General features: G+C 42.7%; 1 protein-coding gene across 2 annotated transcripts in view; it reads right to left on the bottom strand.

Annotated features, from left to right (window-relative positions):
• Positions 1-23,313, bottom strand: part of FAF1 (Fas associated factor 1) — a 473,366-nt gene that overhangs the window by 176,085 nt on the left and 273,968 nt on the right. For both annotated transcript variants that reach the window (XM_073593564.1, XM_073593565.1), the window contains exon 9: positions 846-941. In XM_073593564.1, coding sequence (XP_073449665.1) covers positions 846-941 — 96 coding nt within the window. The remainder of the gene's footprint in view (positions 1-845; positions 942-23,313) is intronic.

Here is a 23,313-nt window from a genome sequence, read left to right as displayed (position 1 = left end):
TTAAAAATCAGTTTCTTCAGAGTATCTTTTTTTTCTGTTAACATGTACCAAGTTCCCTGTGTATAGTGGTTGTATACTTCCCAATGTAGACTATCTTCCTATCTAGACCATAATAAGTGTTGCATCTTCTAAAGCAGTGGTCTCCAAACTGGGGCTCGGTCTTTATCCGGCCCTTGGGGCACTGTTCCTGGTACTGACACCAATGATTCCTTCCACTGAAACCAACAGTGGAGCAAAATTCCTCCCACTGATGCCTATGATGGAGAACTATTCCTCCCAATGATGGGGAACTATTCCTCGGGTACTACTCCTCACACAGACAACAATGGAGCACAATTTCTACCACAACACCAACAATGAGGCACTACTTGTTCGACTGGCACCAATGATGGGGGACTATTTCTTTCATGGACATCAACGATGAGTCCTGCTACTGACACCAATGATGGGGCACCATTCTTCCTACTGACACCAATGACGGGGCACCATTCTTCCTACTGACACCAATGATGGGGCACCATTCTTCCTACTAACACCAATGATGGGGCACCATTCTTCCTACTGACACCAATGATGGGGCACTATTCTTCCTACTGACACCAATGATGGGGCACGATTATTTCTACTGACACCAATGATGGGGCACGATACCTCCACCCACTTACCACAAGCACTGTGTACTTTATATTATTCCCACTGACCACCAAGCCCAAGGGTTTGGCGATGAGGCATTTTCCACTCTCACTGACCACAGTTCGGCCCCCCAAAGGTTGAAGGACAGTAAACTGGTCCTTTGTTTAGAAAGTTTGGAGATCCTGGTTTTAATGGATTGAACAGATTATTACCTCTTCAGACTGCTCTCTGGTCTGAACGGGGGACGTTCGTCTAGCCACTGAAAGCCGGTGACATGGAAAGTTGAGCCCTGCAGACGCCAGCGTCATCTAGAAAGAAAAGAAGTAGATAACAAAACAGATTAATAAATTCTGAAGGATGCTTAACATTGTCAATATTGCACACATTCGTTTCCTATAACTTAATGATATTTAGCTCACTAAGGCAGGTCATAGACGGTGCATATTTCTTTCTTGCAACCACAGGTTGCAGGAAAGAAATTTGCATAAACACAGGCAGTGCTGACAGGGGAATCCCTCCTCCCTAAACATTGTGTTCTCCCGGTGGGGGAAGCCAGTGATTATTACTAGCAGCTATAGCATCTGCTAGTGATAATCACAAGTAAATCTGGCAGGCTGGTTATACCCAAGTTGATTGATTGATCAACTTGGTACATTCAGCCTGCCCATACATGGTTCAAATCGTCTATGGCCGTCTTAAAGCGTAGTGTGACAAACAAAAGCTTTGTCTTTCTTTAAGGGCTGGTTCACATCTGAATTGCAAGTCCTACAAAACTCAGAGCGGTGCAGTTTTTAGATTTGAATGGGCTGAATTCGCACTCTATTGCACCAAAGCAGTGCATGCACTGCTTTTTAAAAGTGCACTGCACCGGATTGCTTGGTACTGCGGTTCCATGAGATCTGCGTTTTGAGGTGTTGCTAGGATTTTATGCACACCTAAGGCAGATTGCACACTCAGTGCATTTTGAGTGTGGTGGTGTATCCCGGACCGCCTTGTAATGTGAACGAGCCATTAGAAAAGACTGTTTTCACCTTTTTTCCTCAATTTTTTTCTTGCATCTCAGTACTACTGATCTCCAGCTGCGTCTAAGCAGCCACTTTAGGTCTACACGGAATCCAGAGACAGCTGCGTGACATGTGTCAGGGCTTCCTAATAACGGTAAAACTCGGCTGTACAACGGCACAGCCATTTCTAGTCCCTACCAGCAGTACATGTGACAAAGTGATAACACAAAAAAGGAACTGGAAGAGACAGGAACAGGGTGCTGACCTTATGATAGGAAAAGCCTGAACAAGGACTTTCATGGCAGGATCACCAAGTATTATTTGAATGAAAGCTTTAAATGAACTTTAAAAAAATATGAAAATGACTTGACATTATTAAGTTAAAGATATTATGAGATTTTATTAATAGGGTAGAGATCTACATAAACCCTGTAGACGGATGCACATTTCCAAATGAGCAATTCAAAATTAAATTGAAATATATTGGATGCAAAAAAAAAAAAAATACACAGAAACAAACCAATCATCCATAGCATTATGAACACTGACAAGTAAAGTGAATAACTTATTATCTGGTTACAATGGTATCTGAAAGTGGGTGAGATATATTAGGCAGCAAGTAAACGTGTTGTCTCTTAAAGTGGTTGTTAAACCCTTTTTGTTGATTTTTACCTACGGGTAAAGCCTAGAATAAGGCTTACCTATAGGTAGTGGAAATATCTCCTAAACATGCGCCATTTAGGAGTTATTTCACTTGTAGTGCGCAAATGTTGTCATTTGCGCATGCGCTGTGAAGAAACAGACCACCGTGCCATTTCTTCCCCCAGCGCGTGCCGTGACTGACGCAGGAGTGACGTCACACAACTCTGGCCAGTCACAGAGCCGGAGTCCGTGGCCCCGGAAGGAAGAGGGACGAAGATGGATGCGGCCTGCTCAGGGGACAGCGCAGGCTTCGTTTGCAGGTAAGTGTCGTATAATGGGCTAGTATGCATCGCTTTTCATTTGCAGGCCTTGCAGGGATCAAAAGAGGAAGTAAAACCCATCAGGGTTTACTTCCTCTTTAAGTTGATGTGTTGAGAGCAGAAAAAATGGGCAAACGTAAGGATTTGAGAAACTTTGACAAGGGACAAATTGTAAACGGCTAGATGAGTGAGCCACAGCAACATCAAAACTGCAGTTCTTGTCGGATGTTCACGGTCTGCAGTGGTCAGGACTTACCAAAAGTGGTCCAAGGAATGCGAACCGTTGATAGGGTTATGGGCGGCCAAGGCTCATTGATGCATGTGGTGAGCGAAGGCTGTCCCGTGTAATCCAATCCAACAGAAAAGCTACTGTAGCTCAAATTGCTAAAAAAGTAAATGCCAATTCCAGCAGTAAGGTGTCAGAACACAGTGCATCACAGTTTGTTGTGTATGGGACTGCATAGCTGCAGACCGGTCAGGATGCCCATGCTGACCCGTGTCCACCAAAAGCACCCACAATGGGCACGTGAGCATCAGAACTGGATGATGGAGCAATGGAAGAAGGTGGCCTGGTCTGATGAATCAAGTTTCCTTTTACATCATGTGGATGGCTGGGTGGATGCATGTCATTTAGCTGCGGATGAGATGGCACCAGGATGCACTATGGGAAGAAGGCAAGCCGGCAGAGGCAGTGATCACTACCGGTTTGGTGCCAGATACCACACCATGCCTTCAGAGGCCGCCATACCTCGATGGGCCAGAGCTGTGGTGGGTGATCACAATCTTATGGCTGATCAGTGTATATAGAGGCTGTTTTACCAGCCAAATAATTTATATTTCTGTCCTTCCAGTCCTGGGATTTACACAGGCTGGTAACCCAAGTTTTACATGTCACATATAAACATTGGATGCAATAAATGACCCTTCTACTTCCAGTCTGTAAAAGGACAGTAAAGGAGGAGTAGCAGTTCACCCCCCATCCTCCCACACTGCTCTCTCCTCCTGTCAGAATGCCCCTTGTCAGCTCAAGTGCATACTACATGCCTAACTGGTTCTTAGCACTGTCCACCTGAATACTGCTTTACCAGAAATTAGATTAGGCTGATAGTAAATCAAATTACTTACACCACCGGTATTTTAAAAAATTGAATATATTCATTCTTGTGTTGGCTGATATATATTTGGACTATAGCTTTAATTTTAAGTTCCACTATTATGATAGTAGGCAGAATCTGATCTCATATCTCTACAGACCTACATATATATCATATAGATGTAGCTAAGCAGCAGAATGTATCTTAAGCACAAAGCGAAATATTCTCCCTTGTAGCAACGAGTTAACGGCACAATGTCATATAATTTTACAGGTTGAAACAGGCAGATTATCAGTTCTGGTTACAAGCTACAGGAGGACCTGTTTGAACTGGCCCAGTGTTAAGGCTCACCTCCAGCGGGAGAGGAGCCCTCCCTCTCACTTTCCCTAATTAGAATTCAACTGTATTAGCTCTATTAAGTGGCCACGCTAACAGGGAATTAGAGCTGGAGCAAGATCACAAAGACAATAAACACTCAGGGTCCCTGAATTATAGACCCAGCAAAACGACGTTTTATAGGCAACAGAACCAAATTCAACAAAGGTTTAAAGTGATACATGAAAAGCACACACCAATATACTGATTCAGAAAATATGTAGGTTTAAAATTAATCCAGCCTTTCCTAACCAGGGTCCAGTTGATACTGAGGGTTACCCTAGGACAGTGATGGCGAACCTTGGCACCCCAGATGTTTTGGAACTACATTGCCCATGATGCTCATGCACTCTGCAGTGTAGTTGAGCATCATGGGAAATGTAGTTGCAAAACATCTGGGGTGCCAAAGTTCACCATCACTGCCCTAGGAGGTTGCTAGGGGTTTCTTCAGCAATTATCAATTTCTGCCTCTTATATTAGTAACCAATGATATCAAATATCTTTTTAGCCATCTATAAAGGGAAGAATTCTTCTTACTGACCACTAATGTAAGGAGCACTCTTCATTCTGACCAAAAGTGTAAAGGGGTTCTTCTCCAACTGACCACCAATGTAAAATGGCTCTTCTCCAACTGACCAATGTAAAAGGGGCTCTTCTCCAACTGACCACCAAAGTAAAATGGCTCTTCTCCAATTGACCAATGTAAAGGGGCTCTAATCCAACTGACCACCAAAGTAAAATGGCTCTTCTCCAATTGACCAATGTAAAGGGGCTCTAATCCAACTGACCAATGTAAAGGGGCTCTTCTCCAACTGACCAGTGTAAAGGGGCTCTTCTCCAACTGAGCACCAAAGTAAAATGGCTCTTCTCCAATTGACCAATGTAAAGGGGCTCTAATCCAACTGACCAATGTAAAGGGGCTCTTCTCCAACTGAGCAATGTAAAGGGGCTCTTCTCCAACTGAGCAATGTAAAGGGGCTCTTCTCCAACTGACCACCAATGTAAGGGGGCTCTTCTCCAAATGACCACCAATGTAAGGGGGCTCTTCTCCAAATGACCACCAATGTAAGGGGGCTCTTCTCCAAATGACCACCAATGTAAGGGGGCTCTTCTCCAAATGACCACCAATGTAAGGGGGCTCTTCTCCAAATGACCACCAATGTAAAGGGCTCTTCTCCAAATGACCACCAATGTAAAAGGCTCTTCTCCAAATGACCACCAATGTAAATAGGCACATCTGAACCATCCACCAATGCTGGAGAACACAACTATATCACCATCTGCATTTCTTTTCTGGCCATTATAATTTGTTTAATTTCATTATTATCAAGGAAAATAATTTTGTATTTTTTTTTATAATTCTTGTATATCAATTTACTGTCTACACTAATGTACCACAGGATGTAGATGTAATTATTAGCAGGGGTTTCCTTAAAGTAACATTAAAGGCTAATTTTATTCCCTTTCAATTAAAAATCATGTTATACTTATCTGCTCTATGCAATGGTTTTGCACAGAGCAGCCCCAATCCTCTTTTCCGGTCCCCCACTGGCGCTCTAGAATGCATTAAGGTAAAAAACCCTAAAGCTGCGTACACACGATCGGAATTTCCGTCAGAAAAAACTTGTTTCTGACGGAATTCCGCTTAAGCTTGCCTTGCATACACACAGTCACACAAAAGTTCTCTGAACCTTCGACCGTCAAGAACGCGGTGACGTACAACACTACGACAAGCCGACAAAATGAAGTTCAATGCTTCCGAGCATGCGTGAAATTGTTTCCGAGCATGCATGATTTTTTGCGCGTCCGAATTGCATACAGACTAACCCATTTTCGGTTAAGAACTTTTCCCGACTGAAAAATAGAGAACCTGCTCTCAATTTTTTGCTGACTGGAACAAGGTACAGAACTTCAATTACTGAGATAGAGAAAGTGTCAATGGAATACGAGTGGGATAATCACTGCACATGTGTTTTCTTTGCTTTCTTCCATGATGGCAGACAGGACTTGTACTTCATTCATTTACAGATCTCTGTGAATGACAGACATGGCTGTGCAGGAGGAGCCCGACAGAATTCAAAAGTGGCAACTGACACCAGGAAGAACCCCCGCATGTTGTCATCATAAATATGGGTGCTAAGGGGTGGAGTTAGCCTTTAAGGGTTCCTCCATGTTAAAGAGGTTGAGAAAGGTGCATTTTATCTGTCACTAGCCTTCATGACCGACAGTGTCAAAGCTTGATACCCGATTTGAATTATACATGGCCACTCCTACTGGGTGGCATGTAGAGTAGGCTACTTCTGGATTTAAAGGACTTGGCATTCTGAAGTGCCAAATGTTTCAAGAGAAATGCCAAAACCTGGCAATTGGAAGATACTTCAGATCTATGCCCTCATTTTCTAAATAAATTGGGGCAGATTCTGCCTCAACCTACTGTACATGGCAGGCAAAAGCAAATAAAACTACCAACAAAGATTAATAATGTCAGTTTATAAGTATGCCTACTTATTAATCAAATAGTCAAAAATGACCTGTTTGTTTCCAAACAACATTATGTATGCTAGCATATGTATGTTATATAAGATCTGACAAAACATCTCTTAGCTTTGCTTATTATTAAATGCCCAACAAGTTGCACCATATCTGTAAGACTGTCAATACCCAATCTGATTGTAAAATCTCCTTTAGATCTACAATCAACTATGTAGTATTGGGCTCGGTTCACACTGGTGCAACATGGAATCCGACTTGTGAGAGCACAAGTTGGAGAACATGTGAAATTTAATGTTTCCCTATGTGAGCCGGTTTAACTGATCCTACACAAGTCCGTCCGACCTTAGAAAAGGTTCCTGCACTACTTTGATATGTCGTCAATGCCATAGAGTGTAAAAAGTCACATCAATGTCGTATCAAAGTCGGACTCCAAAATTGCACTAAAAATCTTGCGACTTTGGAGTCGAACTAGCGTGAACCAAGCCCAATAGCCTTCCTGATTTGATACTAATTGAATGGATTGTTTAGGCCTGCCCTCATATAACATAGTTTAGGTCAAGTTAAAGGGTATTGTACAACCAAATGGTACAGCATATCGCCAGTTTAAAAATATCAATATACATTTTTACTTAAAAAATATTTTTTACAGGAGTTTAAGTCTTGCAATCACATTTGGCTCCAAAAATTACTTGGTTGAAAAAAACTGTGACAACCTTGGACAACTTAAACTGATATGATGAAAGTAAAGGGAGGAGGCTACCTTCAGTAAAAAATAAAATGACCATCAACATCCAAAGATAAAAGAAGCTGTCATAAATCTCAGATGGTAAAGCATAGCCAAACATTTCTTTAGGTTTTGGATAGAGTGTGGAAGGGATAGAACATCGGTCAGGTTTTTATTGCGGTCGCTTCTGGGGAAACTCTCTGTTCTCTCTTTGTCCTGGTGTCCACTGTCACCGGAACTGAAAGTGAGGGAAAACCCAAAAGTTGCTGTTGGTAAAGGAATAAAAGGGCAATCCTCCAATGGGGAAACTTGTGTGACAACGGTTTATCAGGGAATCAGGAAAGAAGTGAAAGAATAGTTTCCCAATAGAACCTACTGTCAGTAGATTAAAAAAAATATCAGGTTTTAACCACTTGAATTATCCAATGCTATGCCACCAAACCATCAAGGGAAGTTTTTTTTAGGGGAACTAGAGTTCAGAAATACTCGTCTCCGATCCAGCGATGCAACATCCGCAAGCACCCAACATCTTGCCTTATCCTGGGGCGGGGGTCCTTGGCCACCTTGATTGGGAGTGATGCAACTCCCATGTATGCCCATTGGAGTTCATTCTGGCACCAAGGTGTGCCGAGAACATACACAGGGCTGCACATAGGTCTGTTTCACATGGGTTTCAGCTTGCATAAGACCAGTGTTAAAGCTTTTAAAATAAACTCCAGTTTGTAAATGTTGAACACAGATCCTAATGGGAGTGTTGCTTGCCACTTTATGGAAGCTGCTAGCAGGCGCTTTAAACAAGCTTCAAGACGTGCTGAAGCCAGCTAGCAGCTTGTTTAAAGTGGCAATCAATATTCCCATTAGGATCTGTGTTCAACATTTCCAAACTGGAGTTGAATGGTACTTTAAAAGCTTCAACAAGCTTGCTAAAAACACTGAAAAGCTTGCTGTTCATACTGCTCTTATTCAAGCTGAAGCCCATATGAAACAGGCCATAGGCAGGTAAGCTAGTTTTATAGTGGAAGAAACACTTTAATGTGCTTAAAAGCCCAACTCGGAAAAGATGATTTACTTATCCAAACCTCCATGCTGCTAGACCGGTCACCACAGCATTTTTTTCCCCTACGTTTCAGTGGTCTAGGGTCCTGATGTCATCAAGACCAATGCCAACACCAAGAGACAGTCCACTGCCGAAGCATGGGAAAGCACCGTTTACCTGGGGAGTGGAGGATCAGGTAGGTAAAAGTGCTTGTCTTCCCTAGACAAAATGCAGTTAACCCCTGAAATGCAGGCAGAGCCCCACTGCAAGAAGCATTCTAAAGTTTCTCAGAGTCGGACTCAAAAAATCTGTTGAGTTAGCTCAATGGGTGTCAGACCAGGTAAAACCATCTCTCACAATTGTTTTCAAAAGTTCAAATATTTTATTCAAGTAACCCAAAGTTATCTTTCTAAAAGGTTTTCATTTCAAGCCCTCTCATCCAAAATTAATCTGTACACATCTGCAGAGTGAGCGGCGGCACAGTCCTAAGCTGCGCTCAGCTATTTGCAGCAGGTAAAAAGGTTTGCTATTTGTGCAGAATAACGGATGAAAGGAGCTGGGCGTATCTCCGGGAGGTTATAAAGCCAGCGTGATTCTGATTCGAAGATAATTACTGCTGACAGCTTTACTTAAGGTTCATTTCACTGTGCTATTTTCCATCAGCTAGAAGTTCAGCCGAGCCCCGAAGCCCCACCTCTCACACCTGTTGTCGCTCTTCATGTTACAGGCCAGTTTGGGCATGTCACTTCAAATTAGCGCTGTGCTGACTCGATAACAGTGGCAATTACTTATCACAGGTTTAAAGGGAGGAAGAAGAAAAAAAAAAAAAAAGTTTCTAATTGGGCCTGGACTACAGTGTCAATAGAGTAGGAAATTTGAACTTGTTAACACAGGCTTTGTGAAGAGCCCTGAGAAATGCTTGGCAGATCTGGGCTGGGCTACCGCAGGAATGCTCCCACACCAAGCAGTGCTAAAGGCTACGGCTATGAAGGGTTAAAGGAAGTTTTTAATTTACATTCAAATTATAATTCTGCACTTTAAAGACTCGCTGCACCTTGAAATTAAAGAACGACTCCAGTTTTTGTATTTTTTTTTTTTAATTTAGCCCCTGCCCTGCAGTAGTTTTGCGCTGAAGTTTAGTTCATTTTTTTTTAATCAGCACAAGGGATGGTACTTACATTGAATGAGAAGTGTCTCTTGTGCTGTTGGCTGCTCTCTTAGTTGAAATCTTCCATTCTCTGCCCCCCATACCCCCTTTGGGTGTTTTGGGGGTTATTATGAGCTGCTGGACATGTCATAGGCACTAGTCAAGAAAGCAAGCTATGGCCACCCTTTCCACTCTCCTCCCATTCATAGAAGCTGTACCATAGCTTGCAGCAATAAAAAGAATGAATGGAGGATGTGGTCCTTTCATTCATCCGCCAGTCCTCCATTCATAGCAAAAAGGGGTCTGACCCGGAGTAGCGAACAGAAAAGGTATGCCACATCCCAAAATATAGAGTGCCTTTCAGTATCACATGTGGGCTCCCCTAGGCAACACTCGCATGCGAGTGGCTCCACAAGAGGATTAGAAGCATAATCCAGCAGAAGCTACAGAGTATAAAAGAGAAGAGAGGCGCCTCTAAGTGTAGCAATATGGTTACATTTAATGAAGGTACAGCAATTCACATGGTTGGTGATTAAAGAGGCACATCTACGTATGCAGGCATCCGGGGTAAAGCTGTCCACATAGACCATCCTCTGCAACCTGCAGCAGAGGGATCTGAAAGCGAGCCTTGAAGCGCTCGTGGAACGCAGTGTGGAAGGGAGGACGTCGATGGTGGTACGGAGTGCGGTCTATGTGGACAGCTTTACCCCGGATGCCTGCATATTTAGATGTGCCTGTTTTAATCATTAACCATGTGAGTTGCTAAATGTTGTACTTTCATTAAATGTAACCATAGTGCTACACTTAGAGGCGCCTCTCTTCTCTTTTATACTCAGTTGTGACATGACGCACTTGTATATCAAGACATCGCTTGTATGTCAAGTCAAAATTTATTTTTAAATTTTGCTTGTTTTGCAAGATGCTCTTAAAGGCCAAGTTTACCTCTTTTTTTTTCTAAATTCCAGCTCCCCTATGTACCAATATAGCATTTATGTACTTTTTTTTGCAAAAATAAGCTTTCCATAAAATCTACAGACATGTACCTTACTGTCCTCCATCCATGATTCCAAACATATCTATTGCTTCGGTCTTACTACCTTACTACCTTACAGACTTTAGGTCATGACACAGGAAGCAGTTGACCAGCTGATCTTATTAGCACACTCCCTGCATCATCCACCCTCCCAGTCCAAGTTGCACGTTTTTTAAATGAAATGCAATCAATCAGTGATCACCCTTCTCACTAAATACACAACATACAATCAGATTGCACAGTGTATGGCCATCTTATTACAAGTACATAGGAGGGAGTGGACAGAAACTCTCAGCTGTCAAACCCCGTTCACATCTCTGCATAGCGGGAACTCGCATTCCCACATGCGTTTTTCTTTTTTTGGGGGGGGGGGGGGGGGGTATTTTGGAGCATTTTCACTCATCACACATAGGGCAGCCCATCCACCTGAATGGGCTGCCCTACACGCAGAAATCAACCCAAAGATGCTTCAAAACTTTTTTTTTTTTTTTTTTTAAAGATTGGCGCTTGGTGCATTTTTTACTGCAATTTTTGGTGCTGTGCATTTCTGAAATGCAAGGAAACACATATGTGAATGGAGCCTCATTGTTCTTATGTTAATGCACCAATTTCACTTTCAGGCCCCATTCACATCTACCATAGTAGGAGTGAACGTTTTGTGTCTCATTTTTCCTGTGATACGCATAGGGCAGCCCGTTTATTTAAATGGTCTGTGCAATATGTGGCTTATAGGACATTTTGGCGTTTTGTGGACTGCGTGTTTTTTACTGTGCCTTTTGCAGCATTTGCCACTCGTTTTTTTCACATGGCAAAATATGTGTTTGCTTCTATGTTTGGTGTGCCGTTAACAATTAATGGCACTGAGAGCGCAACTAGTAATTTTAGGTGTATAAAGGTGACCATACACTATACAATCTGATTGTACAATCTCCTTTAGATCTGCCATCAATTGTGTAGTGCAAGGGCCTGCCTGATTGGATACAGCGTGATTGTGCAACGGATCTTCCAATTCGTTGTACAAAAAAGGTCAACCACCATGTGAAGTAATTAAATGCGCCTTTTACCAGATTGGTTGGACCATTAAATTATAAATGGTCACAAACCCTCAGCATATCAGGGTCAAAAACAATTCCATAGACCACAAGTCATTGTGACGAAACATGTCGGGTGTGTTTTGTTTGTGATGACATCACGTGGTGGCACGGGTCTGTGCTGTTTGTCAACCCGACTCAGCATCTTGTTTCTATTGAGCCATCATCCTGCTACAGGATTTTACTTTACAGATCATTTGATCTGGTTTTTACTGCTACAGTTGGAGTTTTTATGGAATAAACGGATTAAGTTCATTGCATACTTCACTATGTGAGTTGAAATCTCATCTTTCCAAAGGTAACCTTGATGCTGGAAGCTGCTGACCATAGAATCGTTTCTGACCCTGATATGCTGAGCGTTTAGGACCATTTATAATTTAATGGTCAAACCAATCTGGTAAGAGGCGCATTTGATTACTTCACATGGTGGTGGATCTTTTTTGCACGATGGATTGAAAGATCTTTATGCACAATTCAGAAAGCGGATTGCATACAAAGTTTCTTTGATCATTAAGGCTGGCCATACATGTTCAATACTCTTATACAATTTTCCTTTAGATTTACCTTAAAACTATGTAGTGCAAGGACCTGCCTTTCCACTTTAATTTGTCACATATACCTTTTATCTTTGTTGGTTTTTCATATTTGTCAACACTATTATTGGAATTAGTGCTGCTTTCTTTTGTACGTCAATTGTTTGGCTGGTATCACAGTTGTAAGTGGCTGCTTGTTCATTTATTTATTTAAACCTAGTGCAGATATTTTCATGACTGATTTTTGCATGACTTCGTTCTTACTGGGTTTTATTCTTGTTTCTGGGCCCCGACTATGAACATGCTGAAAACCAAACAACCAGGCCACTAATAAGAGTCAGGCAACCTCTAGCAGGTGTAGCCCACCCTCTGTCCCCAAATCACTATACTTTCCTAGATCTCACTCGGAGAGAAGGGATGTGGTGTGGTATTGTTTACATTCTTCTGTTCTTCATCCAATGTCCTTGAGTGCAAAGTTCAGCCCCATAGTCATCTATGAGGTTGCTAGATAAATATACATTATAAAAACCAACATTTTTTTTTTTTGGGGGGGGGGGGTGGCGTATTCGAAATGCCCCCTTCATCGGGGGGGAAAAAAAAAAAAAAAAAAAAAGGATAGACTTAAGATCAGTCTTTTGTTTTTAAATGAACTGAGAAAAGTTTGATCTTATTATTACTTTTCATTATTCTCTGTGACCACAGTAGGTCGTTGTCCCACCAATCTGACTCAGGAGTCCACGCCCTTCAGTGGATTCCATATGTAAGTAGTAGAGCTCACAGCAGAGCCCTGACTGTTAAGCTGGGTATACACTAGTAGAATTTCAAACAAAATTTGAATGAAAATTATTAGGAAAAACCCTTAGTACCTTTGAATTTTGCTCAAAAGTATTTAAAGTAGTTGTAAAGGCAGAAGGTTTTATATTTTATTGCATTCTATGCATTAAGATGTGTGCAGCAACTCCCCCAGCCCCCTCTAATACTTACCTAAGCCCATCTCGATCCAGCAATGTTGCAGGAGAGACTCAGCTGCCCGGGACTCTCCCTCCTGATTGGCTGAGACAGCAGCGGAGCACCATTGGCTCCCACTGCTGTTAAAGTCAGTTATCCAATGAGGAGAGAGAGGGGCAAGGCCTAGCCACGGCTCCGTGTCTGAATGGACACACGGAACTGCGGCTCGGGTGCCCCCATAGCAAGCTGCTTGTTGTGGAGGTACTCAACAGGAGGGAGGGGCCAGGAGCACCGAAGAGGGACCCGAGAAGAGGAGGATTTGGGCTGCTCTGTACAAAACCAACTGCATATGGCAGGTAAGAATAACATGTTTGTTATTTTTAAACACAAAAAAACAAGACTTTAGTATCACTTTAAGATTCTATTTGTTTTTAACATTGCATTTTCTAATGAATGGACTTTACCAAAAGAAAACCACATACACTGTAAGAAGTTTGTAAGAAAAAATTTCCATCCTGCTCCTTCGAATTTTCTTGTCAGGGATGAACATCGATTTGACCCCACTAATGATCAGAAAAATGAACAAACGTTCTTACAATGAAAAACCATTGAATTAAATTCTGCTAGCGTATACCGAGCTTTAGGTTGGCAGTAGACCTGAAGAGGGGCAGATTTCCCTGGAAGAGTCATGAACAGGAATTAGGATACAATGGGTGACATTGTATTTTAAATGATGCATATTAATAGGATTTACTATGCATTAGAGCAGCACGATTAATCTTTAAGTGATTGTGATCTCAAATTGCCCCCCCCCCTCAATCTTATTCCAGCATTTCCACGATTCATGTGGAAAGTGCAGAGCAGTTCCCCTGCTCACAGCTGAAAAAAAGCAGCCGGCTATGTTTATCAACAACATCAGTGCTGAAAGAGACAGGTAAAAAGAAGTAATGTATCCTCTTATCTGTCCTTCTGTTTATTCATTTACAGATTAAAGGGATGAGCTTTGGTCTGGAAATAGTCAGTTTAAGGTCCCTTTCACACTTGTGCGACCTAAAGGTTGTTTGATTTTACTACGACTTGAAGCAATAATATTGAGGTCCATGGACCTCAAGTCGCATCGAAGTCAGGCCAAAGTAGTGCAGGGACTACTTTGAAGTCACACAGATATGAATGGTACTCATTGGAAATCATAGGGTACGACTTGTAATGTGACTTTGCAGTCCCAAGTCGAAGGACAAGTTGCATAAGTGTGAAAGGGGCCTTGTCAAGTAAAAAAAAATATATATATATTTTTTTTAATTAAATCGTTTCTCTGTTTGAAAAAAGCGCAAAAAACAAAAATAAAAATTACTTTTCAATGCATTGTACCCTTGCGAACAGCTGAAGCGTAAACAAAAAAGTTGCAGTAGGTTTCGGTATCGGCGAGTACTAAAAAAAAAATGACCCTAATATAAAAAACTTAATGGTAATTTTTAAATTTTTTTAAACATTACATTTTTTTCATTACATTTCTTCAAATTTGATTGAAGCAAAGAGTATAATGTCTTATTTTATTGCCATCTTGTTTAATAACCTAATATATTAGTTCAGGGGTTGCAAATCTTTAAAATAAAAATGTTCTTCAGAATCGTGAGAGAATCAGAATCTTTATTCTAAAAATCTTTACTCTAATTTTCTCCAGAATTGTGCAGCTCTACTATGAATTAATGTCTACACATTTTATTTAATACTGTAATATGGAATATTACTCTACCAAACTACAATTATAAACATTCTGGTAGCCAAAGGTGTTCAAAGCAAGCTAGTGGCTGGCTGCTGAAGGCGGGAGCTTGGTATTTTTTTCATTAATTCTTTAGCATATAACGCAGGTTTTAATATGTGAACAAAAAAATTATTAAAAATTGGCCCAGTAGACAAGTGGTTAAGATGACAGGAGAAATTACTTTCAAATGAAGAATTTCCATCAAACAGCCGAGATCTCCAGGCCCAACACCTGTCGGTGGAGTTACAGAACATACTGAGCACACCTAGACATACACACCCACATTGTTTTTTCTAGAACTGTCACTTTACATCATTCACTGACAGCCACTTGTCACTTCTTGTTGTTACAGTTACCGACACTTCGCAAAGTCTACACATTTCACACACATCACATAAACAGTATCCGTAGAAAAAAAAAAAAAAGTCTGAAAAGTATTCACCTTAACACATCATTTTTTTGACGTTTCATTTTATTGAATTTATTGTCTGTTTTTCTCCAAATGCAAATCCAAAAGAAAGCGCTTACAAATCACAAAGCCGCTATATTATAATATGAGGAAAAATTCATATTTAATGTAAACTTGTAGTATGTGCTAAGCTGCAAGCAGCAATTAAATGTAAATAACTGGAAATAGCTTTGTAAAGATTACTTTCTAGCACTCCGTGGAAGTGTTGGAGCTCAGAGTACGCCAACCGCAAATGCGTATGGAGCTGTCCCAAAGCTGGAGCTCAGGCCGGTCCCATTCTTCTTCTCCGAGGCTCGGTTCACACTCCTGCGATGCGATTTTCAGTGTGATTATGTAGTGTAATTTCAATGCGACTGTGGTTTGCATATTCTATAGAGCTATATCGTACTTAAATTGCACCAAACTAGCACAGGAACCTTTTACAAAATTGCACCGCACAGAGTTGCACTGATGTGAACAGGCACCACTGGAAATATTGCAATTTCCCGTGTCATGCAATTCTGTGCATCAGAAATCGCACCAGTGTGAACCAGCATTTAATGCAAGAACCATCCTTATTCATCAACAGAGAGACTTGCACTACAGTTGGATGTTTCTACTGGCACCGCGGGCTGGCAATTTTGAACTAAGGGCTCTGGGTCTTGGTGTTTCTAAAAGAAAACAGATGTGTAGGCACTTCTATGTGCTTCTGGCACCGCTGTTGACTGTTTAGAACTTCTTAAAGTTTTTCTAAAGTTAAAAGGTTTCTCACCTTAATGCATTCTATACATTAAGGTAAAACACCTCAGTAGCTATTGCCCCCCCCCCCCCCCTTCCTAAGTACTTACCGGGTCCTGTATCGATGTAGTGCTGTACCCCATCTGCAGCAGCACTGCTCTTTCTCCCTGGTCTCATAGGACAGATTGATAGCAGCAGGAGCCATTGGTTCCTGCAGTTCTCTATCAAATGAATGAGTGACTTGTATAGCACTACCCATGTGAACTGAATCGCCTCAGGGCGCTTTTTGCCGCCGGTGTCCATCTGCGGTATAGCACGGTCCTTTGCCCAATGGCGTCCCGACACACTTACAAACACATACACATACAACATACACATATTTGGCCAATTTTTCGACAGGATCTAATTAACCTACCAGCATGTCTTTGGAGTATGGGAGGAAACCGGAATACCCTGGGGCAACCCACACAGGCACAGGGAGAACATACAAACTCCAGGCAGATAGTGTCGTGGTCGGGATTTGAACCTATTGCTGCTAGGTGAAAGTGCTAACCACTACACCACTGTGCTGCCCCAAATAAAGTGAGAAGGGAACAGGGGGCAGGCTGAGCCGTGCTGTGTGTATCTATAGACGCACACAGCCTGGCTCAGGAGTGAGCCTGCATGTATGCCAGCATAGGAAGCATGTATGCCAGCATAGGAAGCCGCTTCCTATGGTGGCACACAGAGAAGAGGAGGAGCCAAGAGTGCCGGCAGGAGACCCTAAGGCTGGGTTCACACTATACTACGCGACAGTATTACGACTTTCATCCTACTTTGCTATGCGACATCAGTCCTACATTGGTCCTACAGCCATCCGATTTTCATGAACAGGATACTACTTTGATCCGACTTTTCAGATAATACACTTGTCCTTTGACCAATCAAAACTAACACACAATGGGAGGGGGCAGGAAATAACACAATGTCGGATGCCAAAGTTGGATGGTTTAGGACAAGGATCCGACTTTGATCCTACTTTAATGATAGTCAATGGGCTGAAGTAGGATCAAAGTCGGACCAAAGTAGTACAGGGAGCATTTCTAAAGTCGGAACGACTTGTGTCGGACCAGTTAGGACCGCTCCCATAGGGAAACATTGAATTTCACACGTCACCCGGTGACCACGCCCCCTTATGACGGGACAGTGACCTCATAAGGGGGCGGGGTCACCGCCTATATAAGTCCATTGCGGAGCGCTCAGAGAGCATTCCAGCCGGAGAGAGCGTCGTGTCAACATTGGAAGAAGAGAAGAAGGCAGAAGTCCGGGCCACCGCTAGCAATAGAGCTGCAGAAGATAGCGGAGGAGCCGGCAGAAGATCAGGACACCGGGAGGAGATGCCGGAGAGACCCCCGAAGTCGGAAGAAGACCCCGGAGCTGTCTAATAAATTACTTTAAAAACCTGTGTAGTGTGTTTTTTTATTGACACTTTTTTCCCTAGGTGAATGGGTAGGGGTACGATGTACCCCATACCCATTCACAAAGGGTGGGGGGCCGGGATCTGGGAGCCCCGTTATTAAAGGGGGCTCCCGGATTCCGATAAGCCCCCCGCCCGCAGACCCCGACAACCAATGGCCAGGGTTGTCGGGAAGAGGCCCTTGTCCTCATCAACATGGGGAAAAGGTGCTTTGGGGCGGGGGGCCCGCAGGGTGCCCCCCTGCCCCACAGCACCCACCCCCCACGTTGAGGTCATGCAGCCTGGTACGGCTCAGGAGGGGGGGCGCTCGCTCGTCCCCACCCCCATTCCTGACCGGCCGGGCTGCGTGCTCAGATAAGGGTCTGATATGGATTGGGTGGGACCCCCCGCGCCATTTTTTCGGCGTAGGGGGTTCCCCTTAAGGTCCATACCAGACCCAAGGGCCTGGTATGCTCTTGGAGGGGGAACCCATGCCGGTTTTTTATTTAAAATTTGGCACGAAGTTCCCCCTCAAGATCATCTGAGCAAAAGTCACATGCTGAAGTCGGATCATGCGAGACGGCGATCCGACTTTGATCCGACTTCAATGATAGTCAATGGACTGAAGTAGGATCAAAGTAGTACAGGGAGCATTTCTAAAGTCGGAACGACTTGTGTCGGACCAGTTAGGACCGCTCCCATAGGGAAACATTAAATTTCACACGTCATGCGACATGAGCTCCCAATGTCGGAGCGTGTGTCGGACCAGTGTGAACCCAGCCTGAGGGCCACTCTGCACAACTCTTGCACAGAGCAGGCAAGTATAACTTGTTTATTATTTAAAGAATAAGTTCACCTTTCATAACATGTTACATGGTATGAATGCACTGGCACCTGCACCTCCCCAATTGCCACTATGCCAGCTAGCAGGGGTTGCTCTCCACCCTCTAGCTGTCAAAACGTAAAAAAATAAAACACGTGGCCATGCGGGGCTTTGCCCACCTGGTCGCGTCACTCATTAACAGTGCTCTGTAAATGGAAAATGACAAGGTCCAGCAGCCTTAGTGGCTGTCAGCTTGTAGTTTTCAGTGAACTACCATGGGGATGTGAGCACTGAGGTAGTTCATTCATTCCCCCAGTCAGCATGTATCGGCTTCCTTGTACGAGGTATGGGCAGGTCTATACACTGACAGATCTGCAGAAGACCTGCATGGCATCAACAATCTGCTGATCGCTGGTGCAATGCTTTCAGGCTCCTGCAACACAAAATAACAAATGCACATTTTTTTATTTTTATCTGCAAAATATTATTATCCTTTAAAGTGGATGTAAAACCTCACATATACCCAGTGAAGTGAACAGCCTCAGATGATACACAGAGATGAAACAAATCCTCCTACATAAAAGTTTTACATGTATATCTGCTTCAGCTTGCTATATTGTTTAGAATGTGCACATTGTGTTAGAATTTGTTCTTCCTTTTCAGCACTGGGAGTGAAGTCTTGGCATACACTTGTGTGACAGCAGATTAAAGGAAAGGCACCCCCCCCCCCCCCCTCCACATAGGCAGAGGAAGAAAGGAATGTGCAGAGCTGTGCTGTGAATAGACAAGCTCTCTGCTAATCTATTTATAGCACCCACCCGACACAAATTTCAGGCTGTTTTTTTCTCGGTTGTCGGAGAACTTGAGAACTTGTCAGAAGTTGTCATGCTGATAAGAGAGGAACGAAGCAGCATAAAGACTCGGGACTCAGGGCTTTGGAAAGAGATAAGAAAACACTACAGATAGATGTGCCCAGGTCAGATTTCAGGAATCAGGTTTACATCCACTTTAAGTTTAAAAAAAAAAAAAAAAAAAGTTTACAACCACTTTAATGCAATAGGTAAATATAAGTGAACCACTAATGTTATTTAGTAAGAACTGTAGGCATACTTAAAGTAAAAGTCCAGGCTAGAACAAACTATGTTTAAAACGGTTCCCACCCCCCTTCTAACTCGTATACCTACTACCCTGTAAAAAGAAGATGCATGATCTCTCCAGCAGCTGGCTTCAGGGGAGAGGGCAGAGTGCTGCCAACTGACGGAATGCCTGGGAGGTGGCATGACCCACAGGATAACTATGGGGGCATTCGATATCGGTGGTCCCTCCACTCCCTTCAATACATGCAGTATTATGCATGAAAATGCACAAAGCTCAAAAAAGTTTCTTTGTTACGTGTAGGGCAGCCTACTGAAATGAATGGGCTGCTCAATGTGTAAAGAACAACACACGAAAATTAATTACAGTAGTGAGAACGAAGACTAAAGGTGTTCAACTTCCTAGAGGCAGAAGTTAGAACAGCCCCAGATGAGCGAGTGCGCCCCCCAGTGACCACTGTGGCAAAAAAAAAAAAAAGTTTTTTTCTGCGCAACCTGCTTTGGCTAATTAATGACACAAACTAAAGTCCTTGCTGTCCATATCAATCAACCATCAGTTCTTATATCCTAATCAGCATCAGAAAATGTTCAAATAAGATTAAAAAAAAAAAATCTGCTTTTGAAATTATGAATATGAAATTGTATCAGCTTCATTTTCTGCTATACCCCGAAAGATACGGTTTATTCTTCCTTGTCTCTATAGCACAGAATGAGTTAAGTGAAAAGTGGATACCATTTTCTGAATTACTGGAACTATAAAAGGACACTCTACACAAGCTGCCGCTGAATGTCACCTGAAAAGCAATCACAAAAGGGCTCTGTCTTGGCTTATCTTTGGGCTCTGTCACTACGGCAACCAGCCGATAAAACGCATCCTGCGTCCAGGCATTGGTGGATCCCACAGAAGCGAGGGCTAAGGAGGCATGTGAAGTCTGGCAGAGATTGACTGCATTAATACATTAGCAAATACTGTGAAACACTGGATAAATGTCAGCAATTATGGCGAGAAGCGTCTAATAACGTTATCCATTGCCTGTCAAACCCCCGCGAGGTTTGATGTACGGCTGCCACTCAAAGCCCCTCAGCAATTTCATCTCTTTTGGCCACCCCAGTCTGTCGCTTTTCGGATTTCGTATTTTGAAAAGTAATAAAGCTGCAGGCTGTTTCTTTCTATGTTGATCACAATGGTCAACAAAACGGACGGTAAGAGAAGAGAGCTACACTTCCCACGCCAGTGTCAACAGTCTGAACTTTGCTACTGGCTGACAAGTTCCTGCGAATGGCAACCTAAAAGAAGGCAATCAACAATGGCTTGTGAAACCTTGTGAATGCCTACTGATATTTAGTTGCTGCCTAATATATCCCACCGACTTTCAGATGCCATTGTAACAAGATTACACACACACACACACACACACACACACACACACACACACACACACTTACCAAAAGTATTGGGACGCCTGCCTTTACACGCACATGAATTTTAATGGCATCCCAGTCTTAGTCCATAGGGTTCAATATTGAGTTGGCCCACCCTTTGCAGCTATAACAGCTTCAACTCTTCTGGGAAGGCTGTCCGCAAGGTTTAGGAGTATGTCTATGGGAATGTTTGACCATTCTTCCAGAAGCGCATTTGTGAGGCAGGCACTGATGTGGACAAGAAGGCCTGGCTCACAGTCTCTGCTCTAATTCATCCCAAAGGTGTTCTATCGAATTGAGGTCAGGAGGGCAGGCCAGTCAATTTCCTCTACCCCAAACTCGCTCATCCATGTTTTTATGGACCTTGCTTAGTGCACTGGTGCGCAGCCATGTTGGAACAGGAAGGGGCCATCCCCAAACTGTTACCACAAAGTTGGGAGCATAAAAGTGTCCAAAATGTATTGGTATGCTGATGCATTAAAAGTTCCCTTCACTGGAACTATAGGGCCAGGCTCAACCCCTAAAAAACAACCCCACACCATAATTCCCTCCACCAAATGATTTGGACCATTGCACAAAGCAAGGTCCATAAAGACACGGACGAGTAAGTTTGGGGTGGATTAACGTGACTGTCCTGCAAAGAGTCATGACCTCAACCCTGACCTCCTCAGTCTTCACATAGGAAAAGGATGGGTACACCGACCAGGACTATATTGTTAGTGACACGTCACAAGATCTACCCTTGTGGCCAACACAGGTCAGAGTCCGGAAAGGATTAGAGAAGCTAAACATAAATAAATTACCAGGACTGGATGTCTTACACCTGAGAGTCCTTAAAGAACTCAGTCAGGTTATAGCAAGACCGCTATTCCTAATCTTCATGGACAGCATACTGACAGGATTGGTACCAGCTGATTGGAAAAAAGCCCACGTGGTACCAATATTAAAAAAAAAAAAAAAAGGGCAGAGATATATTCCTGGGAACTATGGGCCTGTCAGTCTAATGTCGGTAGTTTATTTGAGGGGATAAGGGACCATATCCAAGAATTTGATGAGGAAAACAGTGTCATTAAGTCACATGACAAGTGACGCAACGCGTTGGATGGAGCTGGTGACATCACTTCCGGTGTCTGGTACATCGGAATTAGCTGTGAGGAGGCGAGGAGCTCCCAGCTTGGAAATATTTGCATTCAGTACAAATAGTGGAAATTGTAAGTGCACATTTTTATGTTTAAATAAATCTAATTTTAAACAGTATTGCGCAATTAACTCTTTCTATATATTTTGAGCGTTACTTAAGGATCAATTTGCATATAAAGAGTGGGTCTTTTATTATTGGAGCTGGTGTTCCTGATGGCTGAAAATTTTCTTTTACTAACACTCAAGGCTTGAATAGACCCTGGTGGGTCTTTTTTTGAGGTGAGCGGCCAATTCACTCAGAGGTGACTGGTGGAGGTAAATAATTTGAGGCACCAACTGCATCACTTATTTACAAGCAAGAGGGACATTCATTTATCTTCAGAATCATCACATACCCCTGGACTTGTTTAATTATTTGGATTTATAGTGTGTGTTTTTTATTTTTACTTTTGCACCTTTTTATTGTTTAGATGTGGAGATTGACATTTTTTACTTTTGAATAAGCGCACCATTATTAATCATTAACAGTAATCTGCACAGGTTTACGAAAGGTCGCTCTTGCCAAACCAACCTATTAACATTCTTCGAGGAAGTGAGCTGCCATCTGGACAAAGGTATGCCAGTGGATGTGGTGTATATAGATTTTGCAAAAGCATTTTATACAGTCTCCGACAAATGCTTAATCTGCAAGCTGAGGTCTGTAGTCATGGACCAGAATGTTTGTTCTTGGACTAATAACTGGCTACGGGGGCACCTCCAAAAGGATGGTGATAAATAACGTGTACTCAGAATGGTCTAGAGTGGTCAGTTGAGTACTCAAAGGCTCTGTACTGGGACCGATTCTGTTTAATTTATTTATAAATGATATAGGATGGGAGAAGTAGCCCAATCTCAGTTTTTGCTGAAGACACAAAAATATGTAGGGCAATAACAACACAGCAGGATAAAGAAACTTTACAAGAGGACCTGAATAAATTAATGGAGTGGGCTACTGCATGGCAAATAAAGTTTAACATTGAAAAATGTAAGGTAATGCACTTGGGGGGTAAAAATATAAAACGCAAGCTACTCATTAGGGGGAGAACCCCTAGGGGCTTCTAGGATGGAGAAGGACATAGGGGACCTAGTAGAAGACAGACTGGGGAATAGCATGCAGTGTCAAGCTGCGGCTACCAAAGCCAGCAGAATATTAGCATGCATTAAAAAGGGAATTTACTCCAGAGATAAAACAATTATGCTGCCATAAAACTCTGGTTCAGCCACATCTGGAGTATTCTTTCCAGTTCTGGTCACCAGTCCTCAGAAGGGATGTGCTGGAGCAAGTCCAGAGAAGGACAACTAAATTAATATAGGGGGCTGGAGAACCTCAATTATGAGG

The sequence above is a fragment of the Aquarana catesbeiana genome, linkage group LG07 (assembly GCF_042186555.1).
Source record: "Aquarana catesbeiana isolate 2022-GZ linkage group LG07, ASM4218655v1, whole genome shotgun sequence".
Taxonomy (NCBI): Eukaryota; Metazoa; Chordata; class Amphibia; order Anura; family Ranidae; genus Aquarana; species Aquarana catesbeiana.
This window is presented reverse-complemented; position numbering and strand designations above follow the sequence as displayed.